Source organism: Cervus elaphus, chromosome 22 (genome assembly GCF_910594005.1).
Source record: "Cervus elaphus chromosome 22, mCerEla1.1, whole genome shotgun sequence".
In the NCBI taxonomy this organism is placed as follows: Eukaryota; Metazoa; Chordata; class Mammalia; order Artiodactyla; family Cervidae; genus Cervus; species Cervus elaphus.
The window spans coordinates 41,460,493-41,484,881 of record NC_057836.1 but is presented as its reverse complement, the minus strand read 5'-3'; the positions used below and the strand labels follow the sequence as shown (position 1 = coordinate 41,484,881).

The 24,389-nt window shown below is 36.5% G+C and overlaps 1 protein-coding gene across 3 annotated transcripts in view; it reads right to left on the bottom strand.

The window, feature by feature from the left end:
- The window catches only part of FGD4 (FYVE, RhoGEF and PH domain containing 4), a 236,590-nt gene that overhangs the window by 143,230 nt on the left and 68,971 nt on the right, over nucleotides 1-24,389 (bottom strand). Inside the window, exon 1 of one of the 3 annotated variants that reach the window (XM_043881497.1) lies at nucleotides 9,612-9,779. The exons of the other annotated variants lie outside the window; for them this stretch is intronic. Coding sequence (XP_043737432.1) covers nucleotides 9,612-9,621 — 10 coding nt within the window. The 5' untranslated portion in view covers nucleotides 9,622-9,779. Of the gene's footprint in view, nucleotides 1-9,611; nucleotides 9,780-24,389 lie in introns of those variants that run through there. 3 annotated transcript variants of the gene reach the window in all.

The following is a 24,389-nucleotide window of genomic DNA, read 5'->3' as shown; positions in this document are numbered from 1 at the left end:
ATAATTTCCTAATTAAACTCTCTACTTCCACTTTGACTTGTACAGGATATAAAACCTAAGCAGATAATGCAAATTCTCTTCTCAAAACTGACTTTCCCTTGCACTGAGGATAAATGTTGCATTCTGTATAAAGATTTAAAAGCCCTTAATAACCTGCACCTCACGCCATCACCATCACTTGATTCCTCTCCCACAACCCTCTCTTGTCTTCCATGAGGCTCTCTAAACAGAATCTCACATTCTGTCCTCTTCTCAGCACTTTTTCAGTAACTTGGACAGTGACAATGTTTACCACAGGCCAGAGTTCTCTTCACGTATCTCCACTTACAAACCCAGAGCCCCTCAAAGCTAGGGACTTTTCCACTCTGAGTTCTGTGCTGCTGCCGCCAAGCAAAGGTCCTTATACATAGTATTTATTGAATCTGCTGAATGAATAACAGCTTGCTGAAAAATTTTTTATTCTACAGCAAATTTTGAGGAAACAAGAATCTAATAATAGATGAATGGTTACGCAAATTGGAATATACTCACCTAGATAGAATATCATGCAGTTATTAAAAATATGGTCACAAGGACTATGGGGCATAAGGGAAATGTCAACTGGTATACTAATAATGATATTCTATTTGCTGAGTCCCTAGTCTGTGCTAGGAACTATAATTAGCATTTATAAATATTTTATTTGAATGTCACAGGGATTATGAAGTAGGTATTACTATCATCATTTTTTAGTTATGGAAACTGAGACTCAGAAACTAAGTTCTTTGCTCTATATCTCATTGCTGAGACTAGAATCTCAAGTGAGACCAAAGCTTCGGTTTGATCATTATACCACACTACCTCCTGGAAGTACAGGGGAAAAAAATACATAACTGAGTATTTGCCATGAACAATGGCAATAAAAAATGAAAGATTCTTAGAAACCAAAGCCTAAGCCTACCTATCTCAAAATTATAAGAGCAGTTGTGAAGAAGAGATTTTACTGATATTTTCCTTTCTCTATTTTCCAAAAATCTTAATGTCATAAATGATAATTTTCTAAAAGTAATATTTATTCTTCCGACACATATTTTTCAAAGTTTACCCCACTATATTCTTGGGTGGATCAACTATTAAGACAATAGGAAAAAAAAAAAACCAAAAATGAATCTGGCTCACCACTTCTAGGAAACTGATTCTGAGGGAATCACTCAGAAAGAAAGAAAGAAAAAGAGAGAGAGAGAGATCTAAGAAAAGCAAGTAAGCAGTAGTGTCCTTTTCAGCTCCAAGTTCACCTCTGGCTGTTCTGACATTGTCTCCACAATAGCACCTTAAGCCACACTGCTCAGAGTCTAATAATAGGGTCCTCATACTTAAGCTGTAGGGCACGTGACAGAGAGTCAATAATCCCCATAAAGGTTCTCAAGATATAAAGTTGTTGGGAGCAGAGAAGCCTGATATCTTCTTCAAATACTGGGCAGTTGGCAATGTTGCCTACAAGCTGTTACAGTAGTTACTGTGTCAGCTAAGCAGTGATCAAATAACCCTGGGAGTACTATTCTATCTCCCTTCACTGCTGAATCTGCACACAGACACATATTTTTGTAAGGAAGTTTTCAAGTCCTTAGCTTTTGTAAAGCTCAATAATAGAACCGCTGTTTAGAAATTAAGAAACCTGGACGCTAGTCCCTGCTTAGCCACTGGTATGACATGGCAAGCCACTGCCCTCTCTGGCCCTGGGTATTCCAATTGCAGAATGAGAGAGCTGAGTTAGATCATCTTGAAAGAGACCATTCTAAAATAATGAGAATGAATGGTGGAAGGAGGGTTCCTCCTCATTCTTACTAATTTCAGCGGAAAAGGAGAAAAAAGCACTAAAAGGGCAAGAACAAATGCTTATTTTCCAGAATGAAATGGCATAGTAAAAGTTTCTGGGTTCAACCCTTGGGTGTGGTAAGACTGAAAGCTCTGAGCAGCGGGTATTACCAAAGTACCAGGTGAGATGGCAACTGTACCCGTACAAAGATGCCCCATGTAGGTACCCTGCCACCAGTTCTGCTCTCGCCACACTTTCTTCTCCTTGCTGAAACTGCTTTTTGACAAGTAGCTTATATTATATGGTGACTGGATATTGTTAGTGTTTTGTCTGTGAATATTAAACAGACTCAAATTATTCCCAGTGTGTTCACAAGTTAGTTTCATTGTGTTACAAACTCAAATTATTGTCTAAAAATATAGAATTTTGTATTTTTGCTTAACATTCTATGTAAAATTTTATTTAACTGTTTTTCTCTTTTGCAACAAGTTCTTTAAAGATTTAGAGCAAAAATACACATTTGTAAGGTACAAAGTACCTCACAAGCCAAAAAAAAGAACACTGAAATAAAAGGAACTTCTCTGTCCAGTTTGTAAGGTCTTATAACAATGATGGAGTAAGAAATTCTCTGGTGGTTCAATGGTTAGGACTCAACACTTTCACTGCTATAGTCCAGGTTCATTCCCTGGTGGGGAACTAATAGCTATTAGCTGCACTGCATGGCCAAAACCAAAACAAAACAGGACTCCCCTGGTGGTCCAGTAGCTAAGAATCCACCTACCAATGCTGGGGACATGGGTTCAATCCCTGCTCCAGGAAGATTCCACGTGCCTTGGGGGGACTAAGCCTGTGTGCCACAACTACTGAGCCCGTGCACCCTAGAGCCTGTGCTCTGCAATAAGAAGCCACTGCAAAGAGAAGCCCAGGCACTGCAGCTAGAGAGTAGTCCCCACTCGCCACAAGAGAAAGTCTGCACGCAGCAACGAAGACCCAGCACAGTCAGAAACAAATAAACACAAACTTTTTTAAAGCAAGACTGTCTTTAAAAACAACAACAAAGGAAAAACAATGATGGAGAAATAATCTAGCCTGATTTGATGAAAGCATTTTCTTTTAATTGCCCATCATTCCTCTGATATGGTTAGCATAGCAGCAGTACTGTACTTTCTAGGACCTGTCCAGCTACCATACTGCAAAGAACAAAGTGTTGAGGGTAAGTCTACATTAGGGACTTTCAGAGTGCCAGCCCTTTTTTCATCAAACTCCAACCATCAGGACTCTAATCCAATTCTACCAATGCCCCAGGGATATTTTTTATTAAAATTAAAAGGATATTATATCTCAGCCAAATGAGAATAATGGGATCCAATTCTTCACATCATTAGATTACTGCTATCTTCTTTAGGGTAAAATTCCCTGTCTTTTCATATATTTAATATTGATTCTAAAACAGAGGTGGGAGGAAAGTATACAAATATCTGGGTCCTAGTCTGTTACCTTCCACATTCATCCTTACCCACATTCTTTCAGTAAGTGATGCATCTAAATTGGAATCTAGGTGTTTTAATTATTTTATCTTTCTTTGTCTAAGAAACTTTCTGAAATATATGCAAGGGAAGACTCTCTATGCTGAGTATATATATATAAAATATGTTTAGTCACTGAATCATGTCCAACCCTTTTGCAACCTTATGGATCGTAGCCCACCAGGCTCCTCCATCCATGGGATTTTCCAGATGTGAATACCGGAATGGTTTGCCATTTCCTTCTCCGGGAACATAATATATATGCTAAATATTAATATTAATTATATTAGGGACTATATTTTTTCAAATATGTGTGACAAGTGGGAAAAGGATTAAGAACAAGGAATATTCTATAAACAAGACTTATTGAGCATCTACAATTTGCAAAAGTTCTAACCTAAACTCTGAACACACAAAAAAAGGAGACACTGATTTCCTTCTCTTGATGAGTTTTTAATATGTTCAAAAAACAAAGACTTTCACCTCTTCGGGAGATGAGGGTTAGAAAGGCACTTACAACTGGGATAGATGTCTAGCACTTGCTGTTCAGTCACTCCATTGACTGTCACTGAGCTCATAAAATCAATTCTTTCTAACCTAGCTACTTTTTTTTACCCTAAATCCAAACCGCAGAAAGAGAAAAGTAGCCTACTTTTGTGGGCAAGGACTAAAGTGTATCCAATTGTGAACATCTGCAGGCTGTGTGAGTGGCAGAGGTATTGTATGTGGGATGAGTGGTGTGTGTGTGTGATATAGGAGTGTGCACAGATGGGTGAGAAAGGTGTGTGGGCAGGGGGGAAGTAAAAGGGTATTTGGGAAAGCTTCTTAATCTGATCTATAAATTATACCTAAAAACTTGGATTTTTTTCTGGGGTAACCAGAGGATAACCACTTGAATAAGGGGCAAATCAAGGTTAGTTAATGCTGTAAACACAGATTCGCAATCTGAGCAAGGCAGGGTGTACTTACAAATATTCTTGCCCTACAAGTTATCAGTGGAACGACTTCTCAGCTACAACCTCTGAGCTTTGAGGCTTTCATCTAAGAAACAGGCATAATATTTGGTACCCCCCTCTCAAGAAGATCAATGAGATCACAAAGGTGAACCCTCTTGGAATACATAGAAAATTATATAATTGTAAGAAGTTTTAAACATGTTTAAAAGGGCAGGGAGGGAGGGAGACACAACTGTCTGCTCTGAGCCAAGAATAGCAAAGGATGACTTCCTGTCATGAGAAGAAAAAAAAAAAACAAACACTGAAGTCTCTTCCAAAAAACGAAAACCCTCAAAACCCAAAATAAAACAAAAAGCTCTTGGTTCCATCCATATTCTTCTCAAGCTGTCTAATCTCATCCTTTTTCTTATTTACACTTCTCAAAAATTGGGAAGCCCAGGTCACTGCCTCCATTTCCTCACCTTCCCGTTAGCCCACCTGTCTGACTAACACAGACCTGATCCTGCTTCCACAAAGGCCAGTGGGCCACTACAATCAGCAGCCTACCCCTCCTACCCCATACTTCTCTGGGAGCATCTGACAGTGGTGACCGCATTTTCAATTTTTACATTCTTTCCTCCTGGACGCCTTCACAACTAACTCTCCTGCTTCTTTAGGACTCTCTCCAGTAAACGCCTTTCTTCTTTGCTTTAATCAGCAACTCTTCTCCCTCCTCTATCACATCCAATCAATCAGGGCTGTCCAATAAATACTTACTGAATAAACATTCATAAAACACATCACCAGTAAATATGTTTAGATATTATACAGCAATTAGTTGGCAAAACATGAAGTTGCTAGTTCAAACACGGAACCCCAGGGAATGAATAGAAGGCTTTTGATCTTTATAAAAAGAAAACAAGCCAAATAATACCTTACTGAGCATACAGTTGGAAGAGAGTAAAAGTAAAGGCCTTGTTACCTTCCCTCATAAGCTGAAAGTTGTATAGGAATTTAAATACTTTCATGCCAAGTTCTTCAAGTCCCTTGCACTTGCAGTTCCCTCTGCTCCGTATGTTTTATCCAATTTTCCTCGTGCTTCCACAACACACTTCATGCAAATCTGCACTTTGATGCCACTTTCTCAGGTGGGCCTTTCTTTCCTCACAATCCCATTTTTGTCGCTTTCTATTAGTCCTAGCACCTTGGTCTTTGGTATTTAATAGCACTTATCACTGTGCAACATTATATTAAACATTTCTTTCTCACTTTTTTTATTTTTGGCTCTTAACCTATTTTTTAATGGACAAAAGTCTCAATTGGGAACTTCACGAAAGGTCTCCAATAAGCATATAAAAATTATTAATCAGAGACATGCAAATTAAAATCACAAAATAATACCGCTAGATACCTGCCACATGGCTAAAATTGTTTTAGATAAAGTACTGGCTAGGAAGGGGAACTAGAATATTCACACACTAAAGCCACTATGGAAAACCTTTAGGCAACATCTCCTAAAGCTGAACATATGCACTTGCAATAATTCCACTAAATGATGTACAATGATGTGCATAGAAACTTTCATCATAGTAGTTGATGTCCATTAACAGCAAAATGGAAATAAAATATTATTCACAATAAAAAAAAACCTATTGCTACAATATGCAATGGATAGGTCACAAGCTTTGGAAGCATAATCTTGGATTTGAATTCCAGGTAATACTATAATGCTGCTATAACACTGAATATGTTGATAAGGGTTATAACCTTACTGAGTCTGCTTTCTCCACTGGAAAATTAAGATCGTATCACCATTCTTACAAGCTTATTCTGAGCATAAGAAATAATGTGCATACAATACAAAGTACTGTGTCTAATAGGTATTCAATAAACAGTAAGTCTAGGATTCAGGAGATACAATTATACCACTCAGGATCAATTACCAATCCTTCTTATACATAAACTTTCTTCCGGTAAAATAAAGATGATGTTTCCCCTGACCTGCCAAACAAATCTGTAGCACTGCTGTTACCAACTCAGTCATCATGAAAACTATACAAGGATCAGATTACAGCATTTTATTATTCAGCTACTTTATGGACCAATTGCAGCTGTTGGCCCTAATGCCACAGGATCAAATGAGTTGGGAAGATGAAAACAAATGGGTAGGAGAAGTGCCAAGAAGTATATAAACAGCTGGACAGGAGTCCAGTTGGTTCAGTTACAAAGCTGATTTTGAGGATGCTGTGAACGCTGTATGCACACTCTGAAGAAGCATATGCAGGTTGGGATGGCTAAAAAAAAAAAAAAAAAAAATGCAGGCAAAAAAAAAAAAACAACCCCTTGAACTACTGTGGCTTTCCGCCTAGTTCTGAGTCTCCTTTGGTCTTCTAGATAAATCTATTCATACTTTCCATTAGAGAATAAAAACTACAAGTCTGAAAATAAATCCTATTTTGACTTCTTTTTAATATAAAATATATGTATCTATATTTGCCTGGTGGCTCAGAGGGTAAAGCATCTGCACATATATATGTATCTATATATATAAAACCTGGTATTTAATAGCAAAAAAATCCTAAATTTTAAAGTTACAATAAAAATTAGGAGAAATGACTATTTCTAAGTGTAATAGATGTTCACTAAAATTTTACTCATTTATGAAGAAAAGTCGGGTATTTTATGCATGTTAAGTAGCCTTCAGTCATGTCCGACTCTGTGAGATCCTATGGACTGCAGCCTGCCAGGCTCCTCTGTCCATGGGATTCTCCGGGTAAGAATACTGGAGTGGATTGCTATGCCCTCCTCCAGGGTATCTTTCTGACCCAGGGACTGAACCCACATCTCTTACTCTCCTGCACGGCCAGGCAGGTTCTTTACCACTAGTGTCACCTGGGAAGCCCTGTGTTAACTTATATTACCATCTAACCTAGCAAGATGGATGCAGAAGCAGTATAAAGAAAAAATAAACCCCCTATAATCTGGAAATCAAATATTCCAATCCAAAACAATTACTTGAAGAAAAACACTCCAAACTTTCATATTTTGATTGTATATTCATATTACTCTTGCTATTTATATTCTATTAAAATTTATCATCATGCCTATAAAGTTTTAAGTAGAAGACACATTAAAGAACATTACGTTACTCTGTTACTTTAAGTTACTCTAAATTCAGTTCTATTCATTCCACAAGGTAGGTCAGTACTCCATGCTGGTGCAAGTCTGTGACATAGGGGCCTCTACACAATGGGAATGAAAAACAACAAGCTTTTTCTTTCTCTGTGGCTGAATTATTGGGAGAAGCTCAGGCCAGGCCATTTCTAAGCTAGTGAAACAAGGAAAAACCAAAGGCTTTGGCTGAAGTCTTGTAAATCCGTGTTTTTCCTGGCACTAGTATTTTCATAGCCCAAGTGTTCTATGCATAGATTTAGTTTTCCATTCACATGAAGCTTGTGGCATAAAAGAACCTGCTTTGGTTAAGGAAGTTCTCTTTCAGTGTTCACCAATGATCATTTGCAAATATTCTATAAATCCCAGTCCACGAAGAAAGCAATGTCATCCACATTTGAAAAATAGCTAGCACACAGGCTGCCTGACGCACAGAAGTAAAAGTTTTTTAAATGTGTGATTCATAAGTTTAAACAAACATGGAATCCAACACATTTGCTTAAAATCCTAATTCAATGCTTGTCCTTAAGTTCTAAGTGGTCTAAGGACCACTGGTGGTCCAGTGGTTAAGAATCTGTCTGCCAATGCAGAGCACTCAGGTTTGATCCCTCATCTGGGAAGATCCCACATGCAGCAGGGCAACTAAGCCCAAGCACCACAACTACTGAAGCCCATGTACCTAGAGCCTGTGCTCTGCAACAATTGAAACCACCGTAACAAGAAGCCTGTTTAACGCAACTAAGGAGTAGACTCCACTCGCCACAACTAGAGAAAGTCCATGACATGCACAGCAACAAAGATCTAGCACAGCCAAAAATAATACATTAAAAAACCAAATAAATTAATTAAAAAACAACTCTAAGGTACAGCATTATTAATGTCTTAAATCAGGAATACAAATACAATGGGAGGGGACTTCCTCAGTGGTCCAACGATAAAGAATTCACCTTCCAATGCAAGGCACACAGCTTTGATCCCGATGGGGAAACTAAGATCCCACATGCCCGGGGAAAACTATGCCCATGAACCGCTACTAGAGAAGGCTGAACACCACAACGAAGACCCAAGACAGAGATAAATAAATAAATAAAATTAAGAAAAAACAAATACAATGGGATTTTTCCCCCAAGTCATCTTGCAAAGATAGTCTTTAAAAAATGGTAATGTTCTCTGATTTATAGTCCAAAATCTCTAAAGATGTTAAATATCCAACAATAGAGTACATGCTAACTAAAGTACTCCTTTTTAACAGAATATCATACAGCTGTTGAATTTTTACTAAGAAGTTTTGTAATGTGAAATATTTAATGTTACTTGGAAAGGGGAAAGAATGATTTTTAAAAATCCATGTAAATTATGACCTCAGTTTTACCAAACAACAGATACAAAAGGGAAGAACACATCAAAATGTTATCAGTAGTCACACCCAAATGCTTATTTTCCTTCTCCTTATTACAAATAAAAAATATGTTTTAAAATGTTTTTTTTCTGAATAAAACATTCACTTAACATGGTTTTTCAGTTAAACAGAAAAGACCCTGAGAACATTAAAGCCACAATGCTAGGAGGATCTAGGCAAGTCAACTAGACTTTGGAGACCAATAAATCATAGGTAATTTAAAGAAATCCTTAACCTTGATGTATTACCAATGCACCTTGCTGATGTTTTAGAAGTAGAGAGAATTTTATCCTCAAATAATTGATACTGAGAGAATATTAAATGCATAAATAAATTCTAAGAAACCTGCTGAAGTGTAGCTTTTACATATTAGAAATGGAAGGAGTAGAAATAGAAAATAGAAATAGGAGGAATGAGGCTACAATAAAGACTCAGCTAAGACAGGGCAACACTGATCGCACTTAGCACAGTTCACTTTCACTGCTCTCAGAGAACACTGCTGTGCTGCAAATCCACAGGAAGAAGTGTCATTACCTCAAGTAACTGTTCTTGGGCCATGAAAATAAGAAAAACTGTACCTCTGGGTTAAAATCACAGCATGAAGCCATTCTAAACAAGAGGCAGGATAATTTTTCAATAATGATACAAATTACTTATAATTTGGTAGTAAACAAAGAGATAAATACCAATTACTTTATCTACTCATATACTTTGCATACTCAAAAAGTTCAAATGTTTTTAAACTAAAATATTTTAAAAATAGAAACTGTAAAAACAATACTCACAGCCCCCCATAAAGAATTCCTTTCAAATAACATCCAGCAGTGCCTTTTTTTTTCTTCTGATTAATCATTCTTAATTCCTGCTTGTGGAGGGACTATCGGGATCTACAGTTTGTGGGTAAAATCGATAGGTATTCTGCATTTAGACACCAGTCACGCACACATCTTCTGCTCGACAGGGTAACGAACTAACTAAGGGGAAGTGCAGAGCTATGTTTCACAACTCCTTCCACCACCGAGGCAGCCTCAAAGAACTACGCAAGTAATGAATTTCAAAATTCCACAAGGTATTTCAAAATGTAGTGAGAGAACTCTAGAACGCTGAGGCAAAATGGGAAGGATGGGGCCAACTACATGTGATTTAATTGCAGTTATAGTCTTTAAATTTACAAACTATCCTTGAGAACTAGGTCTTAAAGAATTTCAGAATTTTTTTTCATGGTCATAAGAAAAAAAGGATCATAAGAAATGCTGAATAGCAAAACCATGTCCATCTCCCCCAAAACAAGTCTTTTATCTCTTCCTAGGTTACTAGCAATCCCAAATGACTTCATTGAAAAAAAAAAAATTAGAATTTTAAACAAGAGGCACCAATGAGCAAATTTCCCATCCTTGTCATGCTTATAAGATAAAACTACTAATCAAAATTAATGTTTTAGGTAATGTATACCACAGACTTCTCAAAACATCTAAGGTTTATCATCACATGTATTTAACATTTACATAGTGACATTAATTTCCCTTTCATGTGATATTTAGATGGTATAGTCAGAATCAAACTACAATAATCTAGGCTCAGAACAACTTTATAACATCACTTCTTCAAATTATTGTGTTTCTGAAAGAATTGAAAATCATGTACTACCTTAAAGTACTTGACAGTATTTGAGGAAATTTTGATAGGTAGAATAAAACAAAACATGGAGAAAACTACTTGGAGAAACACACACTAAAATTACAAACCCTTAGAAATTTAGAAATCCTACCTTTGTACGGATAAGAAAACTGAGATCAAAAGTATTAAGGCCAGATATAGACATATTGATATTAAAGAGACAAGATATATACATTTCAGACATTCTGATAGGCTTTTTTCAGTTCAATTTCCATGGCATTTTATTTCTAAATTAGGTCTTTCTTAAACATGCTTTCGCGGGGTGGTAGTTTTGAGAGTTAATAACTGGCCTGCAACAATCCCTTACTGTCAATGAATGTTGTTATTGCAAGCTTTCATTGCAAGCTCTGAAAGCTTATTTCTATGAAATGAAAGGTATAATAATGAGACATGGCACGTTCATATGGTGTGAAGAAGTATCCAATGGCTAACACTTTCCAAATTTCACCAACCTGTGCCAGCACCCCCACCCAGGTCAGTTGAGGGCTGAGAGTGTCCTCTGCAGAGTCAGGGCAGGTTTTGCACAGGAAGTGTTGGTGTATGTGTTCAGGCATAAGTGATGAAGTCAAATAAGGATGTCAGCATTTCTGGTTCCTTCTCTCTAGCTCAGAAGAGCACAGCAGGAAACTTCAAACTGACCACATGCCAGTGAACTACTGGCTGAAACTGGACCTGTTCTGCCCTGCTACAGTGTACCAGGGCTGGAAGTATCCAAATAAGTATGCTGGCTCTGGTTCTTGATGTCTTCTTTTTCAACATTTTAGCAGTTTGGCAGGCAAAGAAAAAGAAAAATTATGGAATATTTTCTGATTATTTGACATTGTACATTGTAGATTTTTAATATCTTTATAATTAGCTAAACTTTTTCATTGTTTATTCAGATATTATGTGAATATAGCTCTAGAAATCTGTTACAGGGATTGTACTGAAATAAAATTTCATACATATGTGCTTTCTTTCCCCTTAGTTTTCTGTTTATACTTTGGTCTGCCAGTTTTTATAAAAATAGATTTATACCTCTTGACTTTAAATCAAGTGATTTTAATTAATTCATTCATATAATAAATTGAGAACAACTTTAAGAATCATAGTATCAACCAATTTGTTATAAAGCTAAAATTAGTAACCCCCTCAAAAAAGAAAAAAACCATTATTACGTGGCTAAAAATAAGTCTTCATAAAAAAAAAGGGCAAAGCTATTTATCTGCTCTTAACACCACAATCATTCCATTCCATGTCTTGGTAAAATTAATATTATCATTAGTAATTACACCTGTGTATTATTTTGCATCCTTCTCATAACAACCCTAACAAAAAGGCATTAATTAACCCCACTGTATTAGGTGATGAAATTATATGGCAGAGCTGAAATTCAAACCTTGGACTTTTTAACTTCAAAACCTGAACTTGATTCCTGGGTCAGAAAGATCCCCTGGAGAAGGGATTGGCAACCCACTCCAATTACTCTTGCCTGGAAAATCCCATGGACAGAGGAGCCTGGTGGGCTACAGTCCATGGGGTCGCACAGAGCTGGATACAACTGAAGCAACTTAGCATTCAAGAGGCTCTTTAGTTCCTCTTTGCTTTCTGCCATTAGAGTGGTATCATCTGCATATCTGAGGTTGTTGATATTTCTCCCAGTAATCTTCATGTCAGTTCATGATTCACCCAGTATGGCATGCACCCCAATGTTCATTGCAGCACTCTTTGCAACAGCTAAGACATGGAAGCAACCTAAATGTCCATCAACAGAGGAATGGATAAAGATGTGGCACACATATACAATGGAATATTACTCATCCATTTAAAAGAATGAAATAATATCACTTGCAGCAACACTGATGGACCTAGAGACTGTCATGAGTGAAATAAGTTGACAGAGAAGCAAAAATATCGTATGATATCCCTTATACGTGCAATCTAAAAAGAAATGATACAAATGAACTTATCTACAAAACAGAAATAGACTCACAAACTTAGAGAATAAACTTATGGTTCCTAGGGAGAAGGATGAGAGGAAGAGTTATTAGAGTTTTGGATCGGCATGAGATGATGCTGTATTTTAAGCAAAAAACCAATAAGGATTATCTGTATAGCATATATTTTAATAAACATGCCATATTTTAAATAAATAACCAACAAGGACTTTTCGTATAGTGTAGGGAACCCTGCTCAATGTTATGTGGCAGCCTGGATGGGAGGGAAGTTTGGGGGAGAATGGTACATGAATATGTATGGCGATGTCCCTTTGCTGTCCACCTGAAACTATCACAACATTGTTAATTGGCTAAACTCTAATACAAAATAAAAAGTTGAAAAAAAAAAAATATGATCTCTAAAATGCACACTGCCTGCCATTCTCCCAAAGTTTTCCCCAAATTTCTAACTTCAGAAAGAATAAGAAAAACTTTTACCCCTGTGTCCCTCAAACTCAAAGCTTAAAAATGTTCATGTCTGGTAAAGTAAACTTCCTCTTTTTACTTCATGTAACTCTTCCCATTACTAAACTCCTCAAAACTTTGTATCTAATCTACTTATAAAGTGAAGCATTTTATACCTACCTTAAAACATTAGAATCATTCTAGAATAACTTATCCTATAGTCCAGCAGAGCAACAGTCAGTTTTCATTTTGCTCATTAGTTATGAGAAAGAGAAGAGTCACTTCCTCAAGGTCACTTTGAGCCAGAAATAGAATTCTGGTTTAAGGTCTGGTCACTAAATCACGCTTCCTCTGCAACAGTGAGCCACCATTGGTAAACTGGTCACCAAGTGACAGAAAATAACAAAAGATATGGGATACTTAAAATACTTTTTCTGTTGATGCTTATTTCCCCTACCTGTCCAGCCCTTCTATTTTGGCCATTGCCAATATATTCTATACTGTAGTATGAAAAGAAACCACAACTGCCTTGGCAGATAAAGGAAAACAATCTATTCCTATTTCAAACATGAAGCAAATGTTTCATTTCCCTTTCTTATTAAAGTATGGGATATAACCTCAAAAACTGATAGCTTTTAAAAGTGTCATATTAAATCTACCTTTTTCTTTTTAAATTTTACTGGTACATACTATTTTTTTTACCTATAAACTTAAGATAGTTTACTAAGAAATGTGTAGATGTTCACATGTATGGCACCTGGCATCACTGTTTTGTCTAAAGCAGTAGTACCAACTGAACTTTCTGTTATTGATGGAAATGTTTTATATTTGTGTTATAGTATAAAGTAGCTATATGAGATTTGAAACATGACTTGTATGATCAAGTAATGTGTGATCAAGGAACTAAAATCTTATTTTAGCTAATTTTAGTTTTAAAAGCAATCTGTGGCTAGTGGACACACAGTTCTAAAGCTTGGGTGTATGTGTGTGTATTTTTTTTAACAAAATATATAAAGCTTATAACTTTTATTTTGAAGTAATTATTGACTCACAGGAAGTTACAAAAATAGTACAAAGAGACCTAATTTCCCCTAATCATTATGTCATACAATATACCTATAGTACAATATCAAAACCAGGAAACTGACATTTGTACAATGTGTATGTTCAGTTCTATGCCATTTTATCACTTGTATAGACTTGTGTAACCTCTACTACAATGAAGATACTGAACAATTTCCATCATTATGAAGAGCTCCCTCATGCCACCCCTTTATAGGGTGAACATAAGGAGAACACCCTTCTCCCTACCTTCTCTAACCCCTGGTAGCCACTAATCTATTCTACATAACATGCTGTCGTTTACAGAATGCACTGTTAAGTGGAATCGCACAGTATGTGACTTTTTGAGACTGGCTTTTTTTCACTTAGCATAATACCCTTTGAGCTCCATTCAACTTCTTATATGCATCAAGAGAATGTTCCTTTTTACTTCTTTGTTGAATTCCATACTGTGGATATTCCATAGTTAACTTAGCCATTCATGTTAATGAACATGAGGATATTCACAGTTTGGACTATTACAATAAATAAAACTATGAACATCTTGCACAGGTTTTAGTGTAGATCTAAGTCCTCATTTCTCTGCAATAAATGTTCCAAAGTGCAGATGCTAGATTATACGATGAGTGTCCACATGTGCTTATTTTCACTCATCATCTGTGGATTTTTTTTTTTTAATGTTGTTTGCCCATTTTCTAATTAGATTGTTTGGGTTGTTTTACTGTTGAGTTTTGAGAGTTCTTTACATATTTTAGAGAGGATCCTTTGTCAAATATAGGGCTTCAAAATATTTTTCCAGTCTACAGCTTCTCTCATCACCCTTTTAACAGACAAAAGTTTTAAATTTTGATGAAATTTCATCAATCCTTTCTTTTACTAGTCATGCTTTTGGGTCACGTGACTAATAACTTAAAAAAAATTCTTTATTGAAGTACAGTTGATTTATAACGTGTTAGTTTCAGGTATACAGCAAAGTAATCAGTTATATATATATATATATATATATATATATCTCCACCCTTTTCTAGACTGTTTTCCCATACAGGCCATTACAGAGTATTGAGTAGAGTTCCCTGTGCTATACAATAGGTTCTTACAAGTTATCAATCTTATATACAGTAGTGTATATAGATTGATCCCAATCTCCCAATTTATCCCTCCCCGTCCATCCCTTGATAACTGTAAGCTTGTTTTCTACATCTGGGACTCTAATACTGTTTTGTAAATAAGTTCATTTATACCTTTTTTAAGAATCCACATATAAGCACGATCATATATGTTTGTCTTTCTGTGTCTTACTTCACTCAGTATGACAATCTCTAGTATCATTCATGTTGCTTCAAATGGCATTATCTTGATTTTTTTTATGGCTGAGTAATATTCCATTGCATATATGTACCAAATCTTCTTTATCCATTTCTTTGTTGATGAACATTTAGGCTGTGTCTATGTCCTGGCTATTGTAAACAGTGCTGCAATAAACATTGGGGTGCATTTATCTTTTTGAATTATGGTTTTCTCTGGGTATATACTGCTAATAACTTTTTACCAAACCCAGGTCCTGAAGATTTTCTCCTATGTTGTCTTTTTAAATTTTTACAGTTTTTTATGTTTTACATTTAAATTGATTATCTATTTTGAATTAATTTAGAGTCATATTATAAGGTTTAGTTTTTTTGTTTTTGTCTATACCTATCCAACTACTCAAGCATCATTTGCTGAAAAGACAAACTATATTACTTTTGAAACTTTGTCAAAAATCAGCTGGCTGTACCTGTATGGGGCTATTTCTAAGTTCTCTATTCTGTTGCATTAATCTACTTGTCCCTCTGGCAACCACAGAGTTGATTACTATAGCCACATAATGTTTTAAAATTAGATCAAGTAATTTTCTCAACATTACTCTTCTTTATCTAAACTGTTTTGGGTATTCTGGTCACTTTGTCTTCCCGTGTAAATTTCAGAATAACCTTATTCATACCTACACAAATTCTCTGAGAGTCTTGGGAAAAATTGTTAAACCTGTATATTAATTTGGGAGATCATCATCTTTACGATACTGAGAGTCTTCCAGACCATGAACACAGTATATGTCTCTCCATTTATATAGACCATTGATTTCATCAGCAGCAATTTATAGATTTCCTGGGTATATCTTTTAAAAGCAAGTCAAATGATGAACTAGAAACAGTTTGTAAATGCTACCAAAATAAAAAGTGGTAGTCCAAGTAAATTTTAGGAGTCAAAATAATTTTGGCTAACAGAGTTAAAAATCAAGAGTAACACAAATATAACAAATAAATCCACTGCGGGAATAAGTATATTTGGCTGAAAGACTGGCTTTATATAATTTACAAAGAAATGAAAGGGCACAACATGGTATTTTGCAATTAAAACAATAAAAAGAGTAGACTAGAGGCATAAAACAGATATAAAATATCCTCCAATAACATGCAGCACTGTCTTCCCTTTTTTGGATTATTATATTTATTCTATGAATCATCATACCTGTGTATTATGTATGCAAAAACTGTATAAGATGAAGGCTCTAAATTATATAATTTCAAAGTCTCTTCCAAGTCCTACATTAAATTATTTTATTTTTTTGAAGAGTTCGTGGTTGAAAAGGCTTTATGAATTTTGCTATATAGGTATCTTTGGAGTGCAGGTCAAGTGGAAAAAATAATTCTATTGAATATAAGTGTATGTAACCATTTGGAAAATTTACTAAAGCTATGGGGGAAAGAGATACAAGAAATCTGAAGGCGATTAAAATTATCTAGCCCAGAAATGAGTATTCTGTGAAAATACCTGGAAGGTAATCAGGAACTTATGTACCTATACAAAGGAAATAGAGAACAATTTTTAAATACATACAAAAATACATTAACAATTGAGTTAAAAAATAGTGAGATTACCGTAGGTGTATAAACCCTGAAATAAATAAGGTCTTATTTAATGATGAATAAACTATAGTTGTGAAGGTGGAAGAGTACAAAAATAACTCAGCGACCTTCCTACCTACCTCCCATCAACATTCTACCAGTGTCTAACCCAAGCCTTTGGAAATCGACATCCAGCTTTCAAAGTTGACTGAGAAGGAAGAATTTGAAGACTTGAGACTAAGGAACAAATGACCATGAGCACTTCCTATTCACCTGTAAGTCCCTAGAATGTTTTATTGGTTCACAGACACACTAACTGCTTGGTGAATTGATAGGTACTAAGGTACTAGGATAACACAAAACAAATGGTAAGTTACTTTGTAGAGAAACAGAAGATAATACTTCCTAAAATCGAAGAGCATAGGTAACATTTTCTAAACTGCTGGTAATGGTATCATCCCAAAGAAGTTTGACACTGCATGAAGAGTGTCAAGAAGAAGCTAGAAGGATTCCTCATACAGAACCATAAATACATGTATAATAATCATCTCATCCACAATACACATTCACTCCTAAATATGTCATTCTACCAGACTTTGTAGGGTATGAGGAGAATAAAGAAGAAAAACATCAACAGATGAACCAGGAAGAGAGAGGAAAAAAAGGAAGCAAATTGCTAGTCACACTTGATAACTACTGGGGAAGAGTAAAACCAAAAGCAAGTTAGGGAAACCAGTGCTGCCTCAAACATTTTTATATACAATTAAAGAAAACATGCTCAAATTATTTCAGTATTTAACAACTTCTCAGTGTTATCAAGATAACATATAACCAAACTCAAAAGTATGAAATCAAAGCTAAGAATAGGAATTAAAGCTCAAAGATTTAATTTACCAGTTAGAATCTATGAGGGAAAAAGTTGGCTTAAAACTCAACACTCAGAAAACTAAGATCATGGCATCCGGTCCCATCACTTCATGGCAAATAGATGAGGAAACAATGAAAACAGTGACAGGCTTTATTTTCTTGGACTCCAAAATCACTGAAGATGGTGACTGCAGCCATGAAATGAAAACACACTTGATCCTTAGAAGAAAAGCTATGACCAACTTAGACAGCATATTAAAAAATAGAAACATTACTTTGCCTACAAAGGTCCATCTAGTCAAAGCTATAGTTTTTCCAGTAGTCATGTATGGATGTGAGAGATGGACCATAAAGAAGGCTGAGTGCTGAAGAATTGATGCTTTTGAATTGTGGCGTTGGAGAAGACTCTTGAGAGTCCCTTGGACTGCAAGGAGATCAAACCAGTTAATCCTAAAGGAAATCAGTTTGAATATTCTTTGAAAGGACTAATGCTGAAGCTGAAGCTTCAATATTTCAGTCACCTGATGCGAAGAACTGACTCATTGGAAAAGACCCTGATGCTGGGAAAGATTGAGGGCAGGAGGAGAAGGGGGCAACAGAGTATGAGATGATTGGATAGTATCACTGACATGTATTTGAGCAAACTCCAGGAGATAGTGAAGGACAGGGAAGCCTGGCATGCTTCAGTCCATGGGGCTGCAAAGGTCAAACACAACTGAGCAACTGAACAACAACAAAAGCGTATGAATTTTAAAGCTATAAGATATAATTAAACTCTTTAAAATCACTATTATAATAGAACATTAATTTAGATTTTTTTTATAGCCCAAAATTGGATTGTATGCATGTGCTCAGTCACTCAGCTGTGTCTGACTCTTTGCGACCCCGTGGACTGTAGCCTGCCAGGCTCCTCTGTCCATGGAATTTTCCAGGCAAGAATACTGGAGTGGGTTGCCATTTCCTATTCCAGGGTTGTCATTTCCTACTCTTTCCGACCTAAGGAGTGAATGTCTATCTCTTGCGTCTCCTGCATTGGCAGGCAGATTCTTTACCACTGTGCCACCTAGGGGAAAATTTACTAATGTAAGTCTTTAACAACTTCAGTAAGTGATTTTACTAGTCTGCATTAGCTAACCTAAAGGATGATTTGGGTGAATAAGCAAAAGGTAGTGCAGCTTCTGCTACCATCATCTGTTTTGTCTTCTCTTGCCAATATGGAAAGAGCTGCACACAAAAGTTCCAAACGAAAGAACCTTGGGATCCTTTCACTCTATTACTTACCCTCTGCTTTACCACAATCACTTTAACAAAGCATCCAGAGTCCACCTTTCACTGTACACAATCTTAAACAGCACCTACTCCCTATTTTAAGAAGAGGAATCTCTGGAATGAGACTATTTCTCTCCATCTGTTAACATATAGGACAACCTTTACTAAAAATAAACAGACCAGTGTTAAAACCAAATAAGATACATAAGTGCATTCAGACATCCTTGTCACATACAAATCTGCATACCAGGAGTGCTTGAGAATATTATCCTGTTGATGAGAAATTTAAAAATTAATTTTACCCCCAAGATGACTTTTGCCCACCAAATTATAACATTTAAAATTGACAGATATCAAAATGCTTTTTATATATAAAAGTTTTCTTTTAACCTTCTTCCAGAGCTTACAATCTTACTTCAAAGAACAAACAATTACTTTTTACTATCTCATAACTCGAGCCAAGAGTGCCTCTTCAGTACTATTAAAAAAAAAAAAAAAAAACCCAACAGTAGAGTCATGATAGCTAAAATTCTGTCACTACTCCCACCAACAATCCACCAATAGGTGGGGTCTATTTTGCCACCTCCTTGCTTCTGGGTTGGGCCTATGACTGTCCAAAGGAAAAAGGCAGAAATGATATTGTACTAATTCTGGGCTAAATCTTAAGAGGCCTGGCAACTTCTCCTTCCTTCCTTTTAGAGTCCAGCTGCCATGCTATGAGCAGGTCCAAACAGCAACAGGAATGAGAAAGGCCCACAGAGAAAAGAAGAAAGGCCCAGATAACGGGACCTACTTGCCACTAGAAAGTGAGCTATCCTGAAAGTAACTCCTAAAAGCTCTAATCAAGCTGCCTCTGCTGATAGCATACGACCTTGAGATAAGGTAAGCTGTCCTTATAAAAACCCTGCCAAATCCCAAACTTGTGAGTAGAAAAGCCATTACTGTCTTAAGCCACTAAATTTGGAGGTTGATCTGTTATATATCAATAGATAGATAACTGAAAGAAAATTTGGTACCAGAAGTGGGGTTCTACTGCAACAAAAACCTAAAATGTGTACCAGCTTTGGATCCAAGTGATGGGCAGAAGCTGGAAGAGTTTTGAGGAGACTGCTAATAAAGATTTGAAAAAGTGAAGAAATGTTACTGATGCCTAAAGAAAAGGGACCCAAGTTATGTACTGTGAAAACAATCAGCAAATCAATGCAAGCAGTGATGTGGAAGGTGGAAATGGTACCTAATGAGCTCATGATCTGCCTAAGTAAAATTCAAGGAAGAATGCTGAAAGTATCAACTGGCTCATTTTAACTGCTTCTGTAGTGAGAAAAACTAAAAAAGGAACTGTCTGGTTCCTTTTCAAACAGAATTTAGAGGAAATATAAAGGCGTCGCATTTGGCGGGTTCAAAAACAAAACCATTGCTCATTTCAGCATCTTAGCAAAAACTAAGCTCAAAGTAAGAAATGGTTCAGGGCAAAGATCAAATCCTGCACTGCCAGTACAATGTGGCCTTGAGGATGTGACTGTATGATCCTTTGTTGATCCCTCATAAAGATTTTAGGTTCCTCATAGACTTTTTCCTTTAAACCAGTGATTCTAATATTCCATGTACACACTTCTAGGTACTCATGTCCTTGTAGAGACTCTTCCCACATTGACTCTGGACAGAGCCCATTACTGCTTTAGACCACTTAGAATAGGGCAGAAATCATGCAGTACCAATTGTGGGCCCAGATCTTATTTGGCTCGGCAACACCTATTTCTTCCATTTTGGAACCCAGACACCACAGGTGACCTAAGCAGCCATGGGTCCCAGCTGAGCTCCTACCCAAACCTCAGAGGACTATAGCCATTCCAGTAGCCAGCTGACAGGACATGAAAACAAAATTGCCTGGTCAACCCACTGAATCACAAGATAACAAACTGCTGCTTTAAGCTACTGAGTTTTGGAGTGGTTTATTACACTTCAATAATAACCAAAACACGGGTTTCTTTCAGTGGTATATTAAATGTCACTTCTCTCTAATCATAAAAGGCTAGATAATTATGAAGAAATGCAGCGAAAACTTTTTGTTCTAAAAATTTAATGTCCAACATGGACAGACCTAGAGGTTATCATGCTAAGTGAAACAAGCCAAAGACAAATATCATATGATATCTCATATGTAGAATCTAACAACAACAACAACAACAACAACAAAAAGATACAAATGAACTTATATACAAAACAGAAATATACGCACAGACGTGGAAAACAAACTTATGGTTAGCAAAGGGGAAAGAAGGGGAGGATAAATTAGGAACTTGGGATTAACGTATACCACTAGTATATATAAAATAGATAACCAACAAGGACCTACCACATAGCACAGGAAACTATACTCAATATTTTGCAATAACCTATGAGGGAAACAAATCTGAAAAAGAATATTATTGTGTTGGCCAAAAAGTTCATTTGGGTTTTTCCAATAAGATGTTACGAAAACCCTGAAAGAACTTTTGGCCAACCCAATATACATATAATGTATAACACAACATTTTAAATAAACAATACTCCAATTAAAAAATGTATATATTATACCTAGGGTCAATTTAACAGTTATTTAAACAAATAAAACATACCTTCTAAGTCTAAGAAAAAATTTTTTTAGAGTCTATTTACGGACAGATCTTAGAGTCTGTCACTAATAAGGACAAAAACTTTAGCGTTTCCATTCAGTAGAAAACAATAAGCACCTATACATTAGGGAGGACTAGACAGGGAAGGAGATCTTAGCAAGGCATACGAGGGGTACACACAAAACTGAGGAAAGGCCCTGCTTATCAGGTAAATTCCAATAGGAATTCGGAAATCAGCAGGGGAAAATACACAGACACCAAACAATCTGTGGTAACAGCCAAGGAATTCTCAAGGCACAGTCACAAGAGTGAAGGTGGCAGGTCTTCCAAAGCCTGCTGTGATAGCAGACAGCAAGATTTTTACCATCAGTATCTCCAATGAGAAACTACAAGCTCTGCTTTCTCCTGTGCTGATGCCACGGCTGCCCTCTGCTTAGCTCCTTTGGACTTAAAGGGCCCTCAAACATCTGAGCCATCACCCTGATTCCAGTCCATCCTGTGGATGACTATGATGGCATACAGGGAGGTTGGAGACTTTCTGCATCTTGAGAACAGGAACAATAAAGGTAAATTCTTCAAAAGATGGTAGTATTATTATTTTAAGTTTCATAGAACAGTGCTTAGAAGAGTTCTAGTCACATAGTAAACTCTCAACATCCAACACTATCAATAAATTACATTTGGTAAATTTGTTCAATTACGAGTGCATCTACCCTAAAAACAATAACTTTCAAGGAAAAAAAAAATTAAAAGAGTATCAACTCAGAAGCCTATTAATAGGGAACTCGTTTAACAAACTGTAGTACAGCTATAAAGCTATAAATACTATGCTGCCTTAAATGAGATAATTAAAAAAAAAGGAAGAGGATTTTAAAAGATTTGATGTGGAAAATTTCTAATATAAGTGAAAAACCAAATTGAAAAAAATATATAACTCCACTTTAAAAATAAGTAATATTGTTATATATGCATAGAAAAGAATTTCTTAGAGTCATCAGACTAAACAGCACAATTTGGGTTGGGATTTCCCTTTCAGTCTCTGCTATAACATCTGAGATTTTTTAAATTTATTTTAACAGCAAGCACAAATGACTCTTACAATCAAAAAAACATTAAAATAAAGACACACAGATTCTTCTGAAAACAAAGCATGTTTTTACCTGAATTAGTTCACGAGTTTTCAGTGCTTATTCTTCTTTGCACACAAGCAGCTCAGGTCTGTTTTTAGAACAGTGTCAGGAGCTGCTTGCTATATATGAGCTGTTTCCTGTATCGGGCAGCTATTTTTAATTAATGAATATTTTGTTGTAAGAGTTCATGGGAAGATAACAACACTACCATTGCTGCAAGTGAAACTAAAGAAAGGCTTATTCTGCAAACTAAAATGAAAGATTTAAGTCATAAAAAAGTACTCCATGTTAAAAAGTATTAAGGTACACAGCAGTTAATGTTAAGCACTTTATTTCCACTGTGATATTGAGATAAACTGGATCATTTAAAAATTCCTGAAGGAGTAGACAGCATATTAAAAAGCAGGAACATTACTTTGCCAACAAAGGTCCATCTAGTCAAAGCTATGGTTTTTCCAGTAGTCATGTACAGATGTGAGAGCTGGACCATAAAGAGAGCTAAGCGCCGAAGAACTGATGCTTCGGAACTGTGGTGTTGGAGAAGACTCTTGAGAGTCCCTAGGACTGCAAGGAGATCCAACCAGTCCATCCTAAAGGAAATCAACCCTGAACATTCATTGGAAGGACTGATGCTAGAGCTGAAGCTCCAATACTTTGACCACCTGATGCAAAGAATTGACTCAAAGGAAAAGACCCTGATGCTGGGAAAGACTGAAGGCAGGAGAAGGGGACTACAGAGGATTAGATGTTGGATGGCATCATCAACTCGATTGACATGAGTTTGAGCAAGCTCCAGGAGTTGGTGATGGACAGGCAAGACTGATGTGTTGTAGTCCATGGCGTCGCAAAGAATCAGACACGACTGAGCGACTGAACTGAACTGAACTGAAAGAGTAGATATAATTCTATTTATTTAACGTCTCCTAAAAAATGATAAGATCTGGTTAGAGCTTCCCTGGTAGCTCAGTTGGGAAAGAATCCACCTGCAATGCAGGAAACCCCAGTTCGATTCCTGGATCAGGAAGATCCCTTGGAGAAGGGTTAGGTTACCCACAGGGATTCAAATGTGAGCTGTGGAAAAATCAGACGTTAAGAGAAAAGAGAATGAACACAGAAACAGAATAAGATTTCTTCCAAACAAAATATTTATTAAGCAACTATGTACAAAATGCTGTCCCAAACTGACTAGAGAATTAAAACTGTGGTTACTCTGTCAGAATGAACAGCAACATAATCACTGCATCTGTTTTATTTTCTTCCAAGATTTATGAGATAAAATGGCTCAAAAGGTAGCTGCTATGTAAAGAAATTATATTTTTCATCTGTCCAATCCCATGCTCGAACAGCATCACAAGGAGTCCTCGGGAGGGTCAGTAGCAGTTGACAGTAGGCGGGAATGCAATGGCTGATTAACAGAGCCAGAATTCCCAGGTCCCGCCCTAGATGCTCTCCCACAGAATGAAAATGGGATTTTCCTGTAGACCTAAGAGAAGGTTCTAAGAAGGCCTCACTGCACTGGGGATGATTATGTGCAGTCCAGTCACAAAAAGAAAGGTTTATTGTTCTCTTGCCAACCTATAACCCTCACAACAGGTGGCAATCCACCCAATTATGCTAACCTCTACCCACACCCTCTACACTCACCACTTCCCTAAATTCCTTGCATTTGTAAACTGC